The sequence below is a fragment of the Cydia strobilella genome, chromosome 26 (assembly GCF_947568885.1).
Source record: "Cydia strobilella chromosome 26, ilCydStro3.1, whole genome shotgun sequence".
Lineage (NCBI taxonomy): Eukaryota > Metazoa > Arthropoda > Insecta > Lepidoptera > Tortricidae > Cydia > Cydia strobilella.
This window is the reverse complement of record NC_086066.1, coordinates 424782-441647: the sequence shown is the minus strand read 5'-3', so window position 1 is coordinate 441647 and position 16866 is coordinate 424782. Positions and strand designations below refer to the sequence as shown.

The 16866-nt window shown below is 38.8% G+C and overlaps 1 protein-coding gene and 1 long non-coding RNA gene across 2 annotated transcripts; both read left to right on the top strand.

Annotated features, from left to right (window-relative positions):
* The first annotated feature begins 441 nt into the window (after positions 1-441).
* LOC134753209 (uncharacterized) lies at positions 442-1839 on the top strand. Its single transcript, XR_010128798.1, has 3 exons — positions 442-538; positions 1161-1270; positions 1708-1839. It is a non-coding gene; the product is annotated as an uncharacterized LOC134753209 (long non-coding RNA).
* Positions 1840-2451: 612 nt separating this feature from the next.
* Positions 2452-16813, top strand: LOC134753009 (zinc finger protein 420-like). Its single transcript, XM_063688770.1, has 10 exons — positions 2452-3689; positions 4956-5083; positions 8046-8120; positions 9184-9313; positions 10408-10529; positions 13558-13651; positions 14208-14366; positions 15872-15973; positions 16344-16442; positions 16682-16813. Exons 1-10 carry the CDS (start codon positions 2556-2558, stop codon positions 16811-16813), a joined length of 2175 nt encoding a protein of 724 aa, XP_063544840.1. The 5' UTR covers positions 2452-2555.
* Positions 16814-16866: the final 53 nt, after the last annotated feature.

Sequence of the window (16866 nt, the reverse complement as noted above, 5' to 3'; positions counted from 1 at the left end):
CTAATATTTATAAAGCACTTCACACGCTATACTTAATTTAGTCACTGTCGTCGGGACGCAGCTATACGTTAGACACGGAGACATATCTGCAGGCTTTTCCTTAGGACACTTTTGGTACTTTTTGACAGCGGAGTCATTGAGCATAAATCAATGTGTACGTCAGTGTAAGGGACCCTTAACAACATCAACATACCAGTTTTTTTTACTGGTAGCCCTTTGAACGTCACATTGACAGAAATGAAAATTGGGTCAATGTCCGACATTGTCAATATTGGTCGATATAAAATGAAAGACTAGAATTTTTCTTTTACTCAAAAGTTTCATTCAAAAAAGAAATTAAGAGTGAGTCAAAATTATCGCGTGTTGTCACTCACTAAATAGTGTGTAATATTAAAGATTAGACTTACAGATATACTGATAACTTAATAGTGAGTTACTACGTTTATTGGTTATAAAAATCAATATATTTCAAACAGAATGAAGAAAATCAAGATGTTTAGCGATAACTACAATGCAAGCCTTTCACAGATGCCACCCGGTAACTATTCGTTTCTTAATTGTATATTATTTAGTAACAATAAACGTTTTTATATTAAATATATTAATAACGGGTCACTCACGTGTTTTAAGTCGAAAACGCTCGACGCAAGCTCCTGATGATGCTCCTCGGTACGGAGTGAAACATGTCGAGCGTTTTCGACTTAAAACACGTGAGTGACCCGTTATTAATATATTTAATATGTCTGTGTCTCACGGAAGTTTTGTTATTAAAACGTTTTTATATGTTACTAGCTTTTGCCCGCGACTTCGTTTGCGTGGACTTAGTAACCCCAGCTAGAGTAAGAATAGCGCCTGGAGAAAGTCTTATAGCAATCATTCAATTTGAGCGTAATATGCACACAAATATTAGGCAACTCATTTATTATCTCAATTCCACCATGATTCCACCCCGCTTTTCACCCTTTATTCTTGGGATTAAAAACTATCCTATGTCCTTCCCCGGGACTCAAACTATCTCGATGCCAAAGTTCAACTAAATAGGTTCAGCGGTTTAAGCGTGAAGAGGTAACACACAGACAGACAGACCGACAGACTTTCACATTTATAATATTATAGTATGGATAATAAAGTAACAATAATGTTTACAATGTTTGAAGCAGGCTTGGAGCCTAATCTGCTTGCGTGCCGGGCTTGCCTCGCCACCGACACCAAACTGTACAATCTTGCTGGTGTTCTGAAGGAAACATATGAATATCTGACGGGTATGCCGGTGAGTATTCTATAATATTTCTTCTTTGCATTCTGTTCCTCCTAATGTTGGAACTTGAGTCTTTTGAGTTAAGTTTAGAGAACTCTACTCTTTTTTACGGAACTCTGCGCTTAAAAAACCTTGAGTTTTTGAAGTCCTGAATAGAGTACTTTATTGTCTTTTTAAGTGCATTTAGGGTTGTCAAAATTCAAGTCATTGTGCACGCAAAGGGACGTCAAGTTGTGTCAACCCTAATAATTGCTCGGAGCAATTCTGAGCCGAACGGAGCCGAGAATGCCCGAAAGGAGGAGTGTCCCCCCACTGCCAGCGCAGCGTCCTGTGCCGAGTGGGCTAGGCATCTGCCGCGAATGCTTCCAGCCCGGGGCACTAGAGGTCTTGTTCGCTTATTTTTGATCTGTTTCAATTTATAATTTATTTTCATATAACCCATATTGCAGGTGTGACGAACAGACAGGCTGCCGCAGCACGTGTGCGGCTGCTGCGGAACGTTACTGAACAAATATAGGTCTTTTAAGCAGCGCTGCGGCACCACGCACCGCCTCATGGGGGATATACTACAGCACTGTGCGGTAAGTCCTTTTTTGAGTCCCTTAGCCAAAATGGAAAATACCGGACAAGTGCGAGTCTTACTCGCCCACCGAGGGCTCCGTACTTTTTAGTATTTGTTGTTATAGCGGCAACAGCAGAAATACATCATCAGTTCATAGCCTGGTGTCAGACAGACAGATGGACAGTGGAGTCTTAGTAATTGGGTTCCGTTTTTACCTTTTGGTTACGGAACCCTAAAAAAACCGGCCAAGTGAAAATTTCAACTGTCTAGCTATCACGGTTCATGCGATACAGCCTGGTGACAGACAGACAGACGGACAGCGGAGTCTTAGTAATAGTCCGTCCGTTTTTACCTTTTGGCTATGGAACCCTAAAAAAGGAACCCTTACAGTTTTGTCATTTACTTACAAAAAAATACTTTAACTGGGTATTAAAAAAAAATACAATTATAGAATCAACATGTGACAAATTTTTGACGTCTATTTTTTTTATTCAGTGGATAGTTTTGGAAAAAATAGTTCCGAAAATTTGAAATATAGTGCGACCTCCACCGCCCCCCACCACTGACTTTTATACGTCACTGACTTTTATAGGGACACAATAAACTAGCTAGCTAGATTTAATATATGTATGCCTACATTTTCAGCTCACTACGAATATAATTCGCAACGTGGATAGAGCATCAAAAAAGCTCCTTCTTAATTTAACAATCGAAACAGACTCAAAAATCATCCATATGGTATATGAAGATGATAGCGACATAAAGAAATGTACCCGCCAAGATCAAGGCAAAACTATTGATAAAGATGACACAGACGGACTTACAGATGTTCTAGACGATTTCGAAGAAATAACTAAAACGTTGAATGATGCCGTAGATCTAGATTTAAGTGATGATGAGTTGGACATAAATGATGGAAGCCCTTTTATAGACAGAGCTAAAACCTTTAATGTCGAAGAATTATTCAGAGGAAAAATCAATAATGATTTAAATGACATCAGCAGTAAAAATATAAATAATGATATTGGAGATATTATCAGCAAAGCTTTTAAAGGGAAAGATAAAGTTTGTATTAAAAAGTCAAATGATAAAGTAAATAATCTTATTGCTGTCAAAAATGAAGACACTAGTAGCACGTTTCGTGATGCGGAAGAAGTTCTTAAGGCAAATATTAATGATCTACCATCAGATTTAACATTTAATGATATTTCAATGAATGCTAATGATTTAAATGATAATGATTCAAATCTAGTTGACACTTTCAACAATTTTATCCTAGACCATGACTATTTTGATGAGAAATTTCTACTTGAAACTGGTGATTCTGAATTTATGAAAAAACATGTCATTTCTAAAAAAACTGATGAAGATTCTTTACTTAGAGAGATAATACCTAATATGACTAAGAAAGACGAAATAGTTATCTTCAAAGAACGAGAAAAAACTAAGAATAAGAAAACCATCAAACCCGTTAAAAATCTTTTGAAACTTAAACTAATTAATAAAGGAGCTAATCTAAACAATGGCAAAGATATTTCAAAAGCATCTAATAATAAAGATGATAAAACATTTAAAATTGAAGATGAATCAACGTCAAACGAAAAAAAGTCTACTTCAGAACCAATAATAACCAAACCAGAACTACCCATCGATGACAACATTAAAACAGAATTGTCTAAAGAATTTATAAAATTTGGATCTGATTTTAACTTTAGAATCTTCGAGCTAAGCAAAGAAGAGCAGTTGGAAGAAATTCAGAAGAAGAGAGAAGGAGTACTGTATGTAAGCGCGCCATACAAATGTGTTAATTGTGCGAAAGGGTTCAAGAGTATGACGACGTACGAGAACCATTTAAAAGTGCATGAACCTGTAAGTATTCCATTCCCTACTATTATCCATACTCATATTATAAATGCGAAAGTGTGTCTGTCTGTTACCTCTTCACGCTTAAACCGTTAAACTGATACAGTTAAAATGGGTCTCTATTGTTTCCCATATCGTTTTAAGTCATAATGTATTGTTTATCCACATTTTCGTTAGTCATAATTTGGTTTTTCTCAGAAACGCGTAACTTTCAGGATTGCCATAAAACAAACCTAACCTAACCTATCTGTAGGATAACCTGAGGAAAATCCTTAAAAGTTAACGGTTTCAGAATTATGACTAATGATAATATGACAATCATTACATTATGACTTTCAATAATTATGTCAAACAAAGGGACCCCAGTTAAAATTTGGTATAGAGATGTTTTGAGTCCCAAGAAAGGACATAGGATAGTTTTTATCCCGGAAATCATACCTTAAAAGGGTGAAAAGCGGGGCGGAAGTAAGATATTTGAGATACAATGCCTGATAATAGATATAAGCATATACTGAAATTGAATGATTGCGATTATTTTTTATATAGGCTATATAGTTTTCTTTCAAAAAAGAAAGTTTTGTATAGGGAATCAATAAAAAACAGATTGGATAAAAAAAGCTATCCAAATTACTAATTCCACCGAAGGTGTTATATACGCGTTGCCGACCCTTTAAAAACCTTTCACTTTTTGAAGAACCATACTGTAGACCCTCGAAATACATATTGTAAAATCATGTTCAAGACTTTGTAGAATTCCATTTTGAAAGTTTTTTATTTATTCAGCTTCTAAAGGAATGAAAATGGAATTGAAAATTGTAGCCGCATTGTGCAGGTTTCGACGACTCAAATAAAAATACTTCGGTTTGAAGTACACTGATATGTTCGTACTTGTGTTGTGATCGTCACGAATAAATATCTTTTATCTTTATCTTTATATAATCTTCAATAGGTACTGGTTACAGAGGTACAGTTGCCCAAAACGGTTAAAAGGTGTAGAAGTGGTGGTTTTGGTATGGAAACTGATGAGAAAGTGATTTAGCGAAATTGAACAGTAAAAAGGTGGTTTAAATTTAGGTGCCTCTAATTGGCCGCGATACAAATGATGTGAAGCGCTCCTATTGGTGCTTTAAAAAAGCCTCCGCATACTAACCGAGCCCGACGGCCGCGTTTAGCTACTGCAAGGAATATTTTATATAAATAAAAAGTTGCGTTCGCAACAAAAAACTTGTATTGTGCAATAAAGGTTTCATATGTTCGTTTTTCTTTTCATAGAGTTACGGTCCATTCTCGTGTGACATCTGCCACTCGAGGCACAAGTCCGAGGCCCGTCGACGTCGCCACGCCGATACGCACCGCTTCAAGTACTGCTGCACGCGCTGCGAGGTGGTTGCTAGATCCCGGTAAGGATGCTTATGTGTTTACATGTTTCGCAGTTGTATGGTTTCCCATCTTTGTGGATGTAATTACTACATTTTGGGGCCTCATTGGTCCAACACGCTGACACGCATCGCTTCAAACTTCTGCACGCGCTGCGAGTTGGTGGCTAGATCCCGGTAAGGATGCTTATGTGTTTACATGTTTCGCAGTTGTATGGTTTCCCATCTTTGTGGATGTAATTTCTACATTTTGGGGCCTCATTGGTCCATCACGCTGACACGCGCCGCTTCAAACTGTTGCACACGTTGAGAGGTCATGACGAGCGGTCTAGCATAAGTTGCGTTCTCGCGCGCGAGTCCATACTTGAAGTCGCGCTAAATGTATGGAGTCGCGCGCGAGAACGCAACTTATGCTAGACCGCCAGATGAGATCCGTGCCTTTGTCTATTTTACACATATGACACATATCGCAACTTTATAGTTTCCTACGTTGTGAACATATTCTTTACCACCCGGCCACAAAGAACCATGGCCCATCTGGAAGGCGATGAACAGGCTCAGGTCTCAGGTTGGCCGTTGTAAGCAGAGCATGGCTGAATGGGGACTGCTTCGTGGCCACTCTACCCAATGTGGTTGCGACACAGCACCGCAAACTATGGTGCACCTGCTGGACTGCCCCGCGTGCCCGCACTCCTGCTCTGAATCCGACCTGAGAGACGCCACGGTCCGGGCTGTCAGCACCGCTGCTTTCTGGGCATCCACTGTTTAGGGGAACCTCGACACGAGAGAAGAGAAGAACATATTCTTTTAATTCATAGGAACGTATGGGTTTCGCTACCTTACTTTATATATTTCATTGATAATTATACATTATACCAAATAGCCAGTAATATAGAGGTCAACCTCTAACAGCGGCGGGGCGGTATCATGGTCGCATTTTTATCACTTGTCATGTCATGCGTCACTTTCGCACTTACATACTTGTTAGAACGTGACAGGCATGATGACAGATGATAAAAAAACCGATCATCTTTGCTCTACAGTATGACACTAGACTAATATTGACCGGGATATGGACCGTGATTACCTTTTGTATTGTTTTCGAGCTCCTGATATTCCACTCTAGTCGACCTAGTCTTCCAGAGTAGTCGGTCTCGTGAAACTAACCGTGAATCATTCAAAACTCTACCAGTATGGTTAGTTAGTTACTTTTTCACCTCAGCAGCTCGAACAAGCCTACTTTCGTCACTCCCTGGAGTGAGGAAAGTGCGACTTTCCTCACTCCAGGGAGTGAAACAATGTAGCTTTTTAATTTAGTGAAGGCCATGTACTTCATACTTTTATTACATTTTTTTTTATGGTATGGTACGATACGGTACGGTCCGGTCCGGTCTCGTATCGTATCGTATCTTATCGTATCGTACATATTATAATACTTTTTTTTTCTGTTTATTCTGTGTGGTGTACTACTGAGGTGAAAAATTATGTGTGCAACACGAGAGCAAAGTTATTTTACATCTCGTGTTTTTGAGTCCCTCGCTACGCTCAAGATTCTACCTTAGAATCACTCGCTTCGCTCGTGATTCAATTATATAGAATCTTTCGCTTTCTCGGGACTCAAAATAAACACTCGCAAGAAAAACCAACTTTCCTCTCTTGTTGCACAAATAACTATTACATGTTTTTAATAAATATGTTGCGAGTATCAGTCGGACTCGGATCAAGGGCTTAAGAACAATTTTTATTTATATTAAAGGCAAAATGGAAAGTTCATTCTTACTGTAGAGCTCATTATGCGCCTCCCTAAGACGTGTAAACAAAAACCGGCCAAGTGCGAGTCGGACTCGCGCACCGAGGGTTCCGTACTTTTTAGTATTTGTTGTTATAGCGGCAACAGAAATACATCATCTGTAAAAATTTCAACTGTCTAGCTATCATGAGATACAGCCTGGTGACAGACGGACAGACAGCGGAGTTTTAGTATTAGGGGAAGAAAAGGAAAGTTTCGCACGCTTCTGGTGAGCAGCTTCGGTAGCTCAGTTCCAAAACGTCGCAGGTTCAAGTTTTCCCGAAGCGGTCAAATTTTTATTTTTTTCTTTAATATAAAAATATGTAATAGGGTATTCTCCTAGTCAAATAAGTTTCTTTTTTAGAACTGTCAAAACGATTTGCTAATCTTATACTTTTAAACGAGCAATTCTTGTATATATGTATGTATGTATGTATATTTCGGGGTTCTCGGAAACGGCTCTGACTATTTCGATGAAATTTGCTATATGGGGGGTTTTCGGGGGCGAAAAATCGATCTAGCTAGATCTTATCTCTGGGAAAACGCGCATTTTTGAGTTTTTATACGTTTAGAATAAATTTAAAAGTGGAAAAATTACTGCCTTCGGTGAGACTTGAACTCACGGCCTCTGGATCCAGAGGCCGTGAGTTCAAGTCTCACCCAAGGCAGTAATTTTTCCACTTTTAAATTTATTCTAAGCTTAATAGCATCGATCGCAGACGTTTCTGCTTGTTAAAAATTAATTTTTATATGTTTTCCGAGCAAAGCTTGGTCTCCCAGATGATACGGAATTTATATGAAACATATGAAACATTACACAATGACGTGACGGTCAACTCACCTACTTTTTATACTTCAATCCGATTGATTAAATAGAAATGTTGTTTAAAAATTACTGCTATCTATGTTTTTCTTATAACTATCTGGTACTTTATTTCATGCATGGTGTGAAATAATTTATTTTAAATACAGCACAGTAACCTATTAGTATTTCGGCGTAAAGTTGTTAGACGTAATTATATTATTCTGTTTTTAGTATTTGTTGTTATAGCGGCAACAGGAATACATCATCTGTGAAAATTTCAACTGTCTAGATATCACGGTTCATACAGCCTGGTGACAGACAGCGGAGTCTTAGTAATAGGGTCCCGTTTTTACCCTTTGGGTACGGAACCCTAAAAAGTATGTTTGCGGCAGGGAGCGGGCGGAGGCGCATTTTCACTGGCACGCTGGCAAGACATTCCCATGCCGATACTGCGGCGAACAATTTGGGTGAGTTACTTACAAAAATGTAGACTGCACTTCATTACATGTGATATTTTAATAGACATTTGACATTAATATTTATCAGTACGGTTTTTACTCACTATTATTTTTAGTCGCTTTTGGCGACATGTTTCGGATTCTTTGGGAATCCATCCTCAGGCACGAGTGTCCGCGGCGGTTGTTCGTCGTGCACTAGCCACACACATGTGCACATGTCGCCAAAAGCGACTAAAAATAATAGTGAGTAAAAACCGTACTGATAAATATTTTGAAATATGGCTCACGATAGTTTAAGTGCGAACATTTGACATTAATGATGACATTGCCACACTTTGCCATTGCAATTGCCATGCTTAGAGTAAGCTTTTTTCATAGGAAAAATCCGATCCGATCCGATCGTAATAGATGGATACAGTCTAAGGAAAAAACGTGCCTAGAAAATCAAGAAAATTTGATTCTCGTTCAGAGGGCGCTACTAGTTTTGGCTTACTGTCGTATAGATGGCGTTGACGGTTTCGTTTGTTATTTAACAATATTAACGCATATCAGTGAAAGAACATGGGTGAAAATCATAAAAATAATTAATGCAAATAAAAAAAAACATTTATCTATATTTAAATACATTTTATCGTATTTTTATAAATCTTCATTTTAAGTTTTAAAGTGTGTCGACAGATGGCAGTGAATTTACTGGGGTTACAAAATTTACTATGACAGTACCGCTCTAGTATAAGTTACTCTATGCCGGTACAAACGCTAGGAAGAATATGAATTTTAGTGTAGCTGCTGACTCTTAATAGTTATTTACGATACGAGTACAATTGCGAATTTCGCATATTTTAAAACACTCCCTTCGGTCGTGTTGGCAAATCGACACGAATTGCAAATTACCTATTCACACGTGTATCATACAACGTTTTACAGTACTTAAGGCCGGCCCTTTAAATTTTCGACGTAGTTACGTAATGTGCTTATTGTAGTACAGGGTATCATAATGGAGCACCAAATGTACTGTAATAATACATAACGATACAAAATGGAAAGCATGTTTTTTTTTTCTCTATCGCAGCAAGGCTTCAACCCACCTGTCACACATACGTCTGCGGCACCCGGCCGCGTGCGTGTGGTGCTCGCAGTGCGGGGATCCTTTCGTGGGAGCCCTGGGGCTCCGCCAGCACATGCGCCGCAGGCACCCCACGGTGAGTCAACTGCATTCAGAAGTATCTATTCGATCGTTTTCTAAAAAAAATATTTTTTTTTTTATATTGAAAACCTGATTCTCACATATCCTGGTGTTTGGGTTCTTTCAACTCAGAATCACTAGCATATTCATTATTAGGGTTCCGTACCCGAAGGGTAAAAACGGGACCCTATTACTAAGACTCTGCTGTCCGTCTGTCTGTCTGTCACCAAGCTGTATGTCATGAACCGTGATAGCTACCTATAGATTGAAATTTTTACAGATGATATATTTCTGTTGCCGCTATAACAACAAATACTAAAAACAGAATAATATAAATATTTAAATGGGGCTCCCATACAACAAACGTGATTTTTTTGCTGTTTTTTTCGTAATGGTACTATTTTACATCCGCAGAATCAGTCAAATACAGTCCACTAAAAGCGCTCGTGACTGAAAAGCACAAAAAAGCGCACCGCAAAAATAAAATTAACTATATGGGAAAGGTTTTCAAAATTTTCATTTAATATCACCCATAGTTTTACGATTAAAAAATTTGATTGATTTGATTGATTGATTGAACCCTTCGTGCGCGAGTCCGACTCGCACTTGGCCGGTTTTTTTCATTCATTCGGGGTTCGAGTCCCACGTTGACCAGAGTTGATCATCGTTGATTTTTTCATTGTGATTGACATCTGTATATACAATTTATAGAAAATAGTAGATTGTGTCACAAGGGAGCAAAATGGCATATTTACGGCGAGGGCGTACAGTTGAATCCTAATTGATTCTATAATAGAATCCCGAGAGTAGCGAGGATTCAACTGTGTTACGCCCAAGATGGAAATAATTTTGCTACCATGTGACACATATTGCTTTTCACGTCACCTATGAGGTAATTATAATGTTTAAAACTATTACATAAGCTAAAAAAAATAATGTGAAAAAAAATTAATAATAGTGTCCTAGGACAGAAAAGTGTTACTTTGATCCCTCCTAGCAGGGAAGAAAATTGCCATTTTGATCCCTCCTAGCAGGGAAGAAAAAACCCTTTTTCGAATTGGTGATGTGAAAAAAATATTTATTTTTACATGTCACTAGTATTTGTTCTAGGTGGCAAATATCGAGGACTCTGTGGAGTTGTATTGCTTCACCTGCCGCATGCAGTTCCAGAATTCAGATGCCTATCTTAGACACAAGGAGGCGTCAGGGACCAGTTGTCGTTCCGATCAACGGTAAGTCTTCATCATTAACTTAAGAGTTATTCTCTTGTCGGTGGAGTATCTTCCAGTTTTCCCTATCCCGCGCCAGCTCTTTGACTTTTTGATACGACACGACCCCTACTTTTTCTTTCACTTGATCTAAAAAGCTGCGTCTGGGTTCTCCTCTATCCCGCTTGCTTCCCATCCGCCCCTCCAGGATAGTTTTAAAGAAGTAGTCTTGTCGTATTAAGTGTCCAATCATTTTCCTGCCTCTGTTTGCAATTATGTTCTACGACAGCGGCAAACACAAAAAAATTGAAATAAAATCCAAGTAAATATTGGTTCGTAGATCTTTGCCTAGAAGTCAGAATAAAAAAAATAGTTGCATAATATTGTATGAATATTCCTAAGAACACTGCTGTTACAGTATGAATTTTCTCAAATGATTTTTACGCCTCACACCCTAATCTGTTAAACTAAAGCCTTTGTTTCTTTTGTTCAGCGGTTACCAATGCTACCGCTACTGACTGAATGGGAACAAACTCGTTAAAAAGAAATTTTACCGTCCTGTTTATATGGTTCAATTTTATGTAGCAGCTCATTCTGAGGCCACACAGGCAACCGATCGTCCTTCATTACCCAAACTAGTTATCTTAGAATGAGCTGTTACATAAATTTGAACCTTAATACTATCACGATAGGTGCTTTTAACGACATGGTTGCTTTGACGCGCGCTCGGCACGCGACTAAGGCGCCTCTCCATAATAGAAACAATAGTACATTGTGCAACTTGGGGCGTAAGTTAAATATTGCAAACGAGAGTATAGTTAAATCGCGACGGCTTGCCGGAGCGATTTATACACTCGAGTTTGCAATATTATTACGCCCCGAGTTACACACAATGTTTTTCATCACACTTGCGATACAAAATAGTATTTTCACATCACCTATTCGAAAAGGGAACTTTTCTTCCCTGCTAGGAGGGATCAAAGTGGCACTTTTCTGTTCAAGGACATTTTGTTGCCAGTATGAAATATTGACACAAAGACATATGAAATTAGTATGCATATAATCGATTACAATTTCTTTAAAATCGATTACGTGCATACAATTTTCTAACAAATAATATTTTGTTGTAATTGTAAACAATAAATGTAATTAGCGTATTTTAAATTAATTAATAGCATATTTAAATTAAGTAAATTAATTAATTAGCGTAATATTTACAAAGAAACGTAAAAAACATTAGTTTAATAATTTAATTTTTATTTTGACATTTTAGGTCTCCTTAAACGCAACCATACTTGTCTATGCAATTTAAAAAGTTTATATTTAAAAAGTTTTGTACAAATATTTCACAAAGCATAATTATGCGGTTCTGTATTGTGTATAAATTTGTAAATACTTAGTTTAAATCAATAACTTTATAATAATAAATATAAGTGATATTAGTCTTCATAGTGTTCTTCCGAAGATTTGGTTCAAAAGGGTACTTAAGAGCTAATTTGTTACCAGAAAAATCTACAAAAATAATGCACTTGATTTTCATTGTATCATTTTTGGTATTTGCTGCTGTCTTTGAAAAGATATTAGGTACATAATTATGAGCTGTAAGTACTTTTAATTTGTCAGTACAGTCACGTCTGAAAATATCGATACGGACAAAGTGCCAGAAGGTACCTACCTATACTAAGGTCGTGTATACATATTTTTGGCACTTTGTCCGTATCGATATTTGCTTAAAATAATAATGTTTTGAAACCTAATATATGTATGTAATTTCCTCATAGGTGATGTGAAAAGCAGTATGTGTCACATGGTAGCAAAATTATTTTCACCTTGGGCGTTAACACTTGAATCCCTCACTACGCTCAGGATTCTATGTTAGAATCCCTCGCTACGCTCAGGATTCTATTATAGAATCCTTCGCTTCGTTTAGGATTCAATTGTACGCCCTCGCCGTAAATATGTCATTTTGCTCCCTTGTGACACAATCTACTATTTATACAATCGTGATATAATAGACAGCTTTTCAGTCGAGTACCTTGTTTAAGCAACGAAGCTTGCTGAGTTGCTTAAGTTAAGGTACGAGATTGAAAAGCTTGATTATATTACTATTGTATACAATACTTTTTCTACGAGACAAAAATAATACTTTTAACTAGTAGAATCATATAAGTAAACAAACCAAAAGTATACAGCTAAGATACGCGAGCTGCCGCAGGCCGCGATACCTCGCGCCCTGGCCGCCGGGCCCGGCGCCCCCGGCGGGTTGGTCAACGACACCTCCTCGTAACTCATGAGGCCCTGGTACCTGCTCCTTGCTAAATTCAGTTTTAAGACAGTTTTTTTCTCGATTTTGGCCACCGTAGCCTATGGAGACTAACAAGCAACGCTAAGCGGTTTTCGTAGGGTATGGATGTTGCTATGTGAAGGGTGTCACATGCGCGTTTCTGACTTATGAAGCAATTATTTCTACTACAACATAAAATAAAATGTTTTTGTTGGCCAACCAATTACAAAGCAGATGCGATAATTTGCATTGAATCGAGTCTCCTTAAACAAGAAACATTTTATCGAAATGTATGAAGTTCTATTTTCAAAATTTTTATAATTGACTAAACCGTATCGATAAAATTCTTATGCTTGAGTCGGAAGTGCCATGGACTATCCAACGTTGAAAAGAGTAAGGTTGTAGTGTTGCATGTTAAGTTGTAATACACAGATTATACTCGACGAGTAGAAAAATGAAGTATAAAGACAAAAAACTGTTAATTATAATACTAAAAATTTCATAACTCCCTAGGGAAAACGCTTTTTCTATAGTTCCTGCTAAGCCTGCGTGCAATTCCATATTTACTAAGCGAGTGTGATGAAAAGGCTTTTGTTTAACAGATTAGGTCTGAGACCTAAAAATCATTTGAGAAAATTCATACTATAGGATCCTTATAACACTGCGCCGGGGCCCCGCGCTTCTTATTAAGTTGATTTCGATCTCACTGGCAGTCATTTAATCGACAAATAAGAAAGTAGTAGTAGAAAAAGTATTATTTTGTTATAGTTTTTGTGCTTCGTGCGGCGACAGTTTCGAGTCGGAGAAGGCGTTGTTGCATCATCGTAAACTGCACGCAAACGCCCCCGCGCCTTGCCATATGGTAAGAGTAAACCTTACGAACCTTACCTTACGTGTTTGTCAACAAATGCCTAAGATCCATTCTGCGCATATTCTGGCCGAACACTATCAGCAACAAGGATCTTTGGAATCGAAGCCACCAAGTCCCGGTCAAACAATAAATCGCACAACGGAAGTGGAAGTGGATAGGGCACACCCTCCGAAGACCAGAGGACAACACGGCCAGGATCGCTTACAAGTGGAAGCCGCACGGGATCTGAGCTGCGGGCAGCAGGACTGTGTTGGAGGGACGCGGAGCGCGAGGCGCAGGACAGGAGCGGATGGCGACGTCTCAAGGCCAAAGGTACTAATGGCCAATGGGGTACCATAGGACGACAACACACACAAACCTTACGTAGACCCTAGGGTATCCAGACGTCAGGAATTTTCCTGACATGTCAGGAATATAAGCCATTTGTCAGGAATGGGGCGGAATGAAGGGTGTCACATGCGCGTTTCTGACTTATAAAGCAATTGTTTCTACTACAACATAAAATAAATACTATAGTAATTATTGACCTATAATTTTATTCGCGCAGTGTCCCGCCTGGTTCACATCCTCACACTCTCGTGAGACGCATTACCTGCGCGCGCACCTCGGCGCGTCCACGCCCCGCGCCGCGCCGCGGCACCCCCGCCCCCGCCGGCCGGCCGTCAAAAAACCCGCCATGTGCGAGCTTTGCGGGAAGAAATACCACGTAAGTCTTTAACCTTATATTATAACATTTCCTCAAACATGCAATGAAATGTCATCATTACGTGCGTTATGACAGGCTTCAAAGTATCACGTTTCGGGCGGAGCAACTCGAGTGATCTGTAGAGGAATTGAGCTGAACTGAAAAAATAAATCTTTTTCATTTCTCATGCTCTGAAAGAGGGTCATTGTTGTTCTAAAAGGTGCGCAGAAAATGATACGTGTCTGCACTAGAGCATTTTACGTTCGAAGTACGATATTTTTAATTTTTTTACGATAAGCAATTGAAATTTGAGTTTAAATGGATTTGTTATACAATTTCCATTGTGATACTTGACTCTCCATTCCATAAATAACGATACTTTTGCCTGAATTTTTAATTGAAAGTTCCCTCAATAAATACTATAAAAATGTATTATTCGTCATGTTTTTGAAAAAACACATGCATTTTACTTTCCTCGTATTCGAAATGAAAAGTAGAGTGTTTAACTCGGGTGAAAGGCATCATTTCTGCCTCGGACTATTGGCGCTCTCACTGCGTTCGAGCGCCAAGACACCTCGGCAGAAATGAGTGCCTTTCATCCCTTGGTTAACAATCTACTATATATGGTTGTATCTCCTAAACCATGCGTCGTAGCGCAAAAATAATCATATTTTCGTTCCCTTTTAAGGAACCCCTAATATTTAAAAAGAAACAAAAAAGAAAAAAATATATAGGGCTGTATCTCTTAAACCGTGCGTCGTAGGGCAAAAATAATTTCCCCTCTAATATCCCACGCACTGAGTAACTTATTAGGACATGAAACAATTACCATCATCGTCATACTTGTATTATTGTTTCATTGCATGTTTGAGAAAAGCACTATACATACCTCGGCGTGAGAAGGGGTTGCCGGCCTAATAACTATGCGGCCTCACTACGTTCGGCCGGCAACCCCTTGTTTCACGGACTCTGTAAGTAAGGTACTATTATTCTGAATGTGGAGCTGACCTTTCAGAAGCGTAGGGTTGCTAGAAAATTGTTGTTTATTCTTCTTGACAGGGAGGTTTTTATACACAGAAAATTCTCCCTAGGTGTTTTTGTGCCTATCAGTTCAATGTTTGGAAGGGTTGCGTAACATAGTGCTACCGACTTAATGTAACTACCGTAACATACAAAACAGTTTTTTTTATTTTATACCAATAAAACTATTGCAATAAAACTTATACATTTTGAATTTTCGATACAAGTAGGAAGGGACCGACCAAAGGGAGTGTTTTAAATCGACACGAGTTGTAATTTACCTATTCGCACCTGTATTATACAACGTTTTACAGTACATATGGCCTTTTACATTTTCGACATAGGCACGTAAAGTGCTAATTACCGCTCTAGTGTGGTAAGGAGCACCATATGTACTGTAAACTAGAATAATTGCTTTTCCCCTGTGTAAATAATCGTAACCATAGCATCGAGTAACACTATGAAATTGAGTCAATTACATGGATTATATAATTTTCTGTATTCAGTCCGCAGCCGCCCTATCGTATCACCAGCGCTCACACACGGGCGAGAAACCATTCGCCTGTACGCGATGCCCGAAAAGCTTCGCTCTCAACCACTCGCTACAGGTGCGTCCAAACCGTCCTACGATATTTTCTTAAGACGACATTGGACAACCGGTCGAGATCACCTTTCCATACAAATGTAGCCCCCGCGTTTTCCTCTCTAGATATTAACAATATAGAAAATATTTTTCAGATAGGAGCATAATTTTTTTTTTACGAAATTCGTTTAGCGCTTCTAACTTTTATAATAATTAATAAAAAAAAAACTAAAACAGTGAAACGAACGGGTATAGCTATTAATATACATAATTGTATAAAAATATATTCCATAATCCAGAGAGGAAAATGGGGAGTATGAAATGCACATTGGACGGCATGAGTCTACGTTTTAAGTCTATGATGTAAACTGAAGTAATCATGCATGTGTGTGTAGGCACATATCCGCACGCACACGGGGGAGCGCCCGTACCGCTGCTCGCGGTGCCCGCGCGCGTTCCTCAACGCTAACAACCTAGCTCGCCATAAGAAAACTGTAAGTCCAATTCATAAACAGTAGTTTATTGCATTCTATGAGTACAGTAACCGGCGATACATATTCCGCATCGGTCTTTGAGCGTGTGGGAAACCATACAATTGCAAATGTGTAAGGCTGGTAATCATACAACTGCGAAACAGCTGGAAAACCTTACAATTGCGAAATATGTAATACTGGGAAACCATACAATTGCGAAGTGTGTCAGTCCGAAATGCTAATAAAATATTTTGGTGTAGGTACATCTGGGCCAGAAGCAGTACTCGCGCTGCGCGGTGTGCCGGCGCTGGCTGTCGTCGCCGAGCGCCGCGCGTCTGCACGCCGCCGCCGTGCACGGCGCGGGCGCGACACACAACGCCATCGCCAGCTAGCTATTTTGGAATTGGTTTATTTTATCCTAATAACGAACATGTGTTTGTAGAGA